The sequence below is a fragment of the Lolium rigidum genome, chromosome 6 (genome assembly GCF_022539505.1).
Source record: "Lolium rigidum isolate FL_2022 chromosome 6, APGP_CSIRO_Lrig_0.1, whole genome shotgun sequence".
NCBI lineage: Eukaryota > Viridiplantae > Streptophyta > Magnoliopsida > Poales > Poaceae > Lolium > Lolium rigidum.
Window position 1 is genome coordinate 32,251,081 of NC_061513.1, and position 7,667 is coordinate 32,258,747.

Here is a 7,667-nt window from a genome sequence, read left to right on the forward strand (position 1 = left end):
TGTGGTGCTAAGTATAAGGTTTAATTAGCACTAATTTTAAGTAAATAGAATTAAACATCATAAAAATGAAAAATTGCATGCATATACAGATCACCGTAGAATTTATTGCCAAATTTAAAACATTTCTTAGAAATTTTACTTTCTTAGACACCACAAACATGTTAAGAGTAGGGAATGCAACTTTTCTTCTTGCCCCATCGCAATCGTTGCTCTCAACGACTTTCACTGCAATGTGCTAGGATAATGAGATGTCGTTCTACTATGCAAGAGAACCTAGTGTTATGTTGTGATCCAAATTCATATAAAAAGGAGGCTAACTTCTGACGAGCGGAGTGAAGCCTGCCGCCGGGTAGGCTTGGACCAAAGCGTAGTGGAGTCTAAAGTTAGCCCATACACCGTGCCCTGTAGGGACGCCCGGGAGGGAGGGGGAAGCCCCCGGTATAGATCGTCTCCACCGGTCGTTTATACCTCTTGCCTGCTAGGGTTTATCAAAATATAAGATAACCCACGGCGTTTGAAAATACTCTCCGATATATCGAAGTTTTATTGGCTGACGCTCGTGGTTTTCCCCCTTTGTGCTGGAGGGGTTTTCCACGTTAAATATTGTGTCTCCGCTGTGATTTCCTTTCCATTCTTCACTATTTGATTATCGCGTTTATAACAACTAGATATATGATATTTATATTTTGGTTAGTAGTGAGTGCATGGATTATCGAACGATGTATCTTTGCTCTAAAAATTCCTTTGAAACTTATAGATATATGATTCAAATCACTGAATGGTATCATACACCTAGTAACACGGTCAAGTCTCTATCTTAAGGTGTCAAGTAGGATCCTAGCTAAGTCCCCACTTATAGTACATTTTCTCTTTTCCAGTGCAAAAATTTATGAGAAGAGCTACCGATTTTTTGGGCTGGTTGGGGAGTATGCAAATGTTGACAATGACCTCCACTCTTTGGATCACATGTCATCTCGTAACGAGGACCCATTCCCATCATCCACGGACGCCTTTTAAAACTGGTTGTATATTGCAACTTTTTTTACTACGGTTGGGAAGCCATTCTGAAGGACTCCAACATGCATAGCACTGTAGCCCGTTATTCTTTCTAGTGCCATGCGAATAATGTCCCTAATTTTATTATCATGCATTAAAAATAGGGCATCCCTTCCACATTTCTATATCGACCATTCTTTCTACTGCCCTTCCAATCCCTTTTACCATCATAATTCCTCATTCTCTCTTCCTCTCCTCGTCTCCCTCTCCCTCCCTCCCCTATCTCTCTCTCTCCAGACCATCTTTCATCACTTGCGGTAGCAAGGGATGCGTCAATGCCCCAATCAGGCAATCCTTGTGAGCTAGAGGCACTGATGGACTCTTATTGGTCGTCGTCATGTCACGGTTAGGCGACGCAAGCCAGTTTGGTTTTAGAAGGGAGATAGTTTACTCGTAAATATGCCTAGCATGCAAATATCGAAATAATATTGTTCATGATAAATATACTAATATTAGATCAATGTTTGTGTTCACATGATCAAACTTAGAAACATTATAGTAACAAGAAAAATAAGATAGCAATACATTTTGGAATAGAGATAGCACGATATAGATTTATCTCGTTCCAGAAATCCCACCATTCGTTTAGAGTTTCTTTTGCACATTTACCAAACTTCTCTTTAAAATTTGAGTATTGGCCACGTTGACCATCACATGTTCAGTGACATAGGATGTTGCAAAATAAAGTGTGGCAAATTATCAAAGTGTGAAAAAAATATATTCACGAATCGTTTTCAGCCTGATCTTTTTTCGATAAAAAAAAGGGGGCAAGGAGATCAAATTTGCGGCGGGATGTTTGGCTTCCCCAGCACACTTCCCTCCCGAGCGCGGGCTTTCTTCCTCCCCACTCTCCCGCTCCCGCTCCCCACATCCACCCCCGCCGCTGCCGCCACCACCACCACCGACGCCCCGCCCCCATCCCCGCACGCCCTCGCCTACCACGCGCGTCGCCGCCATCGCCCTTTCCCTTCTGCCTCGCCGGGACGCCGCGTTCGTGCTGCCGTCTCCGCCCCGTCCCAGTTGCCGCCTTGCCGGCTATCGGGTTCCGAGGTACAAGCCCTTCATTCATCCCGCAGTTACTTGAACTCCACCTGCCTTCACGGTATCTGGGTGCGCACCATCTAGATCCGCCCCCCGTGAAATAAGTAGAAACGATCAGTTAGGCACCGTACCGTACATACTAGGCATCAACCCTGACGATTCCGTGGTGAAATCTGATGCGTAGCCAAGAGCGATCTGCGTAGTCTTCACGTGCTTACTGCCGTCGTAGAGAAATTTCTTGTTGCCGACTTGAATCACGGTGAAGGTGTGTGATGTTTTCCTATCACTGTCAGACTGAAATTTCAGGCTAGATGGTAGTGCGGTTTAGTCTTTACGCTTAGTCTACTTTGTGGGGAAAACCCGTCTCTGTATTATAGAGGAAATGGCGCACATGGTGCTGATGCTCATATACTGATTTCCATTTGAGGATATGAATAGGCTTATTGTCATGTGCTGCATGTTTTAAAGGATCTTAGTGGCAGCGGAAATTATCTGAAATCCACATTCTAGATGTAAAATATGATATGCATTTTATTTGTGTGAACACTGTCTGGTCTGAATCTCATGTTTTTGGTTCCATGACGGTGGCTATAAATCACTGGTCAGCCTTACTCAAATTAAGTCTGTTTATTGTGAGATTCTGTTTGCCGTTGCCTGCACTGTCTTCATTCTCCACATCCATGGACAAGTGAGCACGGCTCATTTTGTATTATTTGTTAAAATCTCTGTACGTCCATGCCGGTGTGTCTATAGAAATTGGCATCCTCGATGTATTATTTCCATTCAGTCAGTTCTGCTGTAGTATTCACATTTGGGGGTCTCTGTATTGGTTGGGTACTTTGGCATCCTAAACGTTTTATTACAATTCCAATCAATTGAATCTGACAAATACAGTGTTGGTAACAATGCCTAACACTTTCATAGTTTATAAATCCATAGCAGGTGCTTGCTTGTATATGTCAGCCATAGCAGCACAAGCATAATGGCTGCTGCAAGAGAACGTCCCAGGTTAGACTACCTTAATTCGCAAGAGCCAGGAGATGCATCACAGGCTAGTGCCATTGATATTGTGGACATGCTGATAGAAGATGATGATACAGAGGCTTTTCAGACAATAACAGTTGAGCCGGTAAGTGCAACAAAGTCAGTTTCCACTTTAGGCTCAAAAGTAGCTCAGTGCTTGGCAAAAAGGGCTGATCACAGTTTGACACTTGAGAAGGCAGGTATTTTTGACTGGTTTGATACCCCCAACCATGATGCTGGCATAGCCAGTAACATTTTGAGGGAAAATGCAATAGCTCATGTCAAAAACAGAATTTCATATTTTGACTCCCAGAGATGTGGTGGCTATGGATCAGGTACAAGGGCTGGGGCAATGCTAGAATGCATTGATGAGGACTTGGGCATGAACTGCCTGAAGAAACCAGAACCAGCAGCTGTTACCGATGATTTATATGAAGCATATGATATTGGGCCTAATACTCAAATGGCAGCTGAAGCTATGGAAGCATTGTTCAATGCATCACCTGTCAGTTACAATGTCATGGAGCATGAACACCTGAAAAATTCTCTGGGGAAAGAAAACAAAGTGGATTCATTATGTCCAGTAAATTCGCCAGTTCAGAACCAAATGCTAGCCTGTTTACGTCAGAGCTCAGAGGGAATGACATCACAGCTTACGCGCCTCAAGGTAGATGACATAGAAATGACAAATGGCGAAAGTTCAATCCCTTTGACGAACCATCCCAGTAAGTCAAAAACCAGGAAGAATACAAAACATATGACAGGGAAAGCGAAGACAGGGATCGAGAGTGGGGTTGTAAAAGCAGCCATAAATTATGAGGTGTCAGAAGTAACCATGGGATCTGGTGCAAATGACTCAAAGATTCCTTGTTTACTTGGTAAAGATGCTACAATCCATCCTAAAAGAAAGAGAACATCCATGTTTACCTCAGGAAGCACAAAAGTTGAGTTCAGTAAAGCTACCAGATCAACTGCAGAGGGAGCCAAAACTGCACAAGTTGCAAAGTTATCAGCAGCCAAACCATCAAGAGACCAGGATACCATAAAAGGCATGAAAATGATCCACCAGTCTTCCTTTGCTAATCTGAAAGCATCAGCTGCTAACTCTCCCGATGTTTCTGTGCGAATTATAGCAACTCGTAGCAAGGCCAGAGGAATTCAGAAAGAAACTTCAGACTTCAATCAGTTTGAAGGAACTTTTAGTACTGGAATAGAAAAACAATCCACATCTCAACAGAAAGACCATGACTCTACTTCGAAGAATAGAGCACCACTGAGAGAGCTAAGTAGCACAGAGTCCCAATCTAGGACACATAAATCAAAGAAGGTACCGAAGAGAGGCCTGCTGCAATCACCAGGTTCCAGAGAGCTTGCTAGTCTTTTTGGGAATGAGGTATCTCCAGTTTTGCCATCAGGCAGGCGAAGAAAGAGAAGCATGTCCTCAGTCCGTGTTCTTTTCAGTCAAAGCATGGACAGTGAAACCATCAAAGACCAGACAAAGGTAGTTTCATTTCATTATCTGCATATTCTATACACACGTAACTGAACATATCTTGATGTTTCTGATTCTCCGACTTTTTGGACATTGGCAGATATTGGCACACTTTAGATTGCCAGTGGTAACAACTATTTCAGAGGCTACACATTTTGTTGCTAAAAAGTTTGCTCGTACAAGAAACATGCTAGAAGCAATGGCCATGGGTATACCTGTAGTCACACCATCATGGCTTGAATGCTGTGATGGAGCAAGGTGCTTCATTGATGAGAAAAAATACATAATGAGAGATACAAAGAAGGAGAAAGAGCTACACTTCAGCATGCCTGTCTCCCTAAGCCGAGCCTGCAAAAACCCATTGTTAGAGGTTAGTGTCTAACTATTAGCAGTGAGTGTTATAATCAAAAAGGGAAAATAAATAGTAGCAGAGGACAATTATATAATCTTGATCATTGTTAAACATGTGTGGTATATAGTCTTTGAAACATTACTACCATGTTCATGATCTTTATATTTACTGACTTTCTCAAAATTCATTTTAGGGTAGAAGAGTACTAATCACGCCAAATGCAAAGCCTAGCAAGGAGCTTTTGAAGATTTTAATAGTGGCAGCTGGTGGCAAGGTATGCAATTTGCTTTCCTCCTCATCTACGATTGCATCCAATTGCTTGGTTGCAGTCTGTATCGTGCTGTCCTCGGCAGTATATAGTATATATCCTTTGTTGCATTCATTTCCCGCGTTTCAACTTCTCAACTGTCTTCCAGTGTGAGGTTTAATGTTCTGAATATATATACTTACTTTTGGGTGTGATGAATTGTCCAAGTTTCTAGTTGCTTAGCAGTTAATACTAATGCTAATAAATGAATTTTGCATGTTCCTATGTAAATTGCACCCAAAATTGAGAGACCTTGTGATTGTAATGCAAACTGAACATAAGTCTCTGAGGTAAGGTATGCGAGGGAGCCAAAGCAGCCGTAGCATGACTTGGATGTGATGAAACGCTGCCAAGTCATGTTCCTTGTATTGTAAAATTTCCTTGTGACCTGTGTTACATTCTATTTTCCTTAGTTCTTCTTGATGTGCACTTGTGTTGCCTTTTGAGAACAAAACTAAATTTCAGTTTGATTTTTCACCGCAGTCTCATGGATACAATTTAAGAAATTCCATACACCATCTCTTAACATGCTTTTGTGCGGTTTGTCAGCCTTTGGAGAAAATTACAGTGTCTATGATGAAGAATAGGAGTTTTGAAGGAGTCTTTGTAATCTCTTGTGAACAAGACCGCAGCATCTGTCTACCGTTTGTTAAAAATGGTATTTACCAGTACACTTGCGCCACATCTCCTGTCCCTAAAGTTCTTTCTTCCGTGCTTTCTCCATCTCTCGAATTTACTAATCAATTCTACAATTTTTTGCCATTGTTGCAGGTTTGGAAATATTCGACTCGGAGCTTGTGCTGAATGGAATTGTCGTCCAGAAGCTAGAGTTTGAAAGGTATGTGTTTCCTCTCCTCTGACCCTAGCATAATTTTGTTCTGTGGACATTGTGACCTGCAGTGTCAACTGAACATCTGCCTGTGCTTTGTAGGTTCCGCCTTTTCCATGATTAAGTGTGAAGTTTCTGTCAGACCTGGGCAGCTAACTTGCAAGACAAGGAACACTCTCATTTTGTAAATATGTCCGAATGTGTTATTTTGCAAGTATGTATCGTTGCAGCAATACTCAACCCGTTCGCATGATTTGCCACACTCCGACGGGGTGTCCATGCAGTTTGCTTTATAATGATTTTAGTGTAGCTGGTGTCTTGTGATGTTTATATCATGTCGTGATCATTTTGGTTTATGAGGCAGCACAAGGCAGATACACACAATCCACACAAGCAAACAAGCACTGCGAATTCCCTCACTGATCTCTCTTCCTTCTCCTATGCCATTCAGGAGATATCTCTTTATACATGCTTTGGTTGGGTGCAGGGAACATGAATGGTCTGACTCAGTCGAAGTGCACGTTTGTATGTTAAGATGTGAGCTATTCCTTTTTACTAAAGAAGATATGGTCATAAATCAGGGTTGATATGTATAACGTACTTGCCTTTTCAACCTTACCAGTATGTTATTGTTCCTCTTAAAAAGGAGGAACTCCACTGCCATAGATGTTCTTTACTTTAAATCTCAACCTCTTGCCAACATTGACGTTTTCTATTTGGATGAAGTTGTGAACCTAGGGAGAACAATGTGGACTACAGTATTTGGACGTGTCCATCCAGTTTGGAATGCGAATATGAGGCATCGAGGAACACATCCGCTGTGGTGGTAAACTCACTTGTTGATCCGGTTAGTACATTGCCTAGCATGAAAGCTCTGAAGGGAATAGGATGTGTTCTTTGTGGAGGAATCCGGCAGGCTACCTCTGTAGAGTGTGCACACGATGTAGGCAAACTGAATGTGGATGTTGTTGTAAGAGTGCTTGTGGTATAAGGGGGAGGATACTAGGGAAGAGGTGGAAGGATAGATAAGCCGATTCTTGTCTAATTGGAACAATATGGTTTTGTAGCCCGCATACACTTCTATGTTAGAACAAATTTCAAAGACCAAAGGTTGACGAGAAGTGTAGCCAGGTCGTCTCCTCGCGAGATTTCTCACCCAACACCTTCACCCCTTGCTTATAAGCGCCTCACACTCCGGTCCTCTCCCCCTTTTCGTCGAACGTTCCTACTGTGGTCCTCTTGCACATCAAGATGTTTCCTTGCCATGACCCTAGACATGGAGCTCAAAACCAAAGCCCTACACTCTATAGCTCCAGATAGGGAAAGGGACTACGTGAGTGGGTATATAGTTGCCTAAGAGCATCTTCAGCCGCGTCCCCCAAAGCGTCCCCCAAAGGGATTTGGGGCGCGCCGGACAAAAAAATCGTTCCAGCCGCGTCCCCCAAAACCCATTTTTGTCCGGCGCGCCCCCATACGGTGTCCGGCGCCCCGAGCCCGTCCCCGTCCCACAGGGGACGCACCGGGCACGCCGGACACAACGAAAAGCGAAGCGGGGAGTGGCGGGGAC

General features: G+C 43.1%; 1 protein-coding gene across 1 annotated transcript; it reads left to right on the plus strand.

Moving 5' to 3' along the window:
* Positions 1-3,079: 3,079 nt before the first annotated feature.
* On the plus strand, positions 3,080-6,537 carry LOC124667257. The gene is made up of 6 exons (XM_047204560.1): positions 3,080-4,621; positions 4,713-4,982; positions 5,158-5,238; positions 5,821-5,929; positions 6,043-6,109; positions 6,203-6,537. Exons 1-6 carry the CDS (start codon positions 3,080-3,082, stop codon positions 6,222-6,224), a joined length of 2,091 nt encoding a protein of 696 aa, XP_047060516.1. The 3' UTR covers positions 6,225-6,537.
* Positions 6,538-7,667: the final 1,130 nt, after the last annotated feature.

What these genes read in the sequence shown, in the direction of transcription:
- LOC124667257 (XM_047204560.1), top strand. Translation starts at nt 3,080, where the DNA reads ATGGCTGCTGCAAGAGAACGTCCCAGGTTAGACTACCTTAATTCGCAA. An exon ending in TAGTGGCAGCTGGTGGCAAG is followed by an intron (nt 5,239 to 5,820) that starts GTATGCAATTTG and finishes GCGGTTTGTCAG; the next exon opens with CCTTTGGAGAAAATTACAGT. An exon ending in CAGAAGCTAGAGTTTGAAAG is followed by an intron (nt 6,110 to 6,202) that starts GTATGTGTTTCC and finishes TGTGCTTTGTAG; the next exon opens with GTTCCGCCTTTTCCATGATT.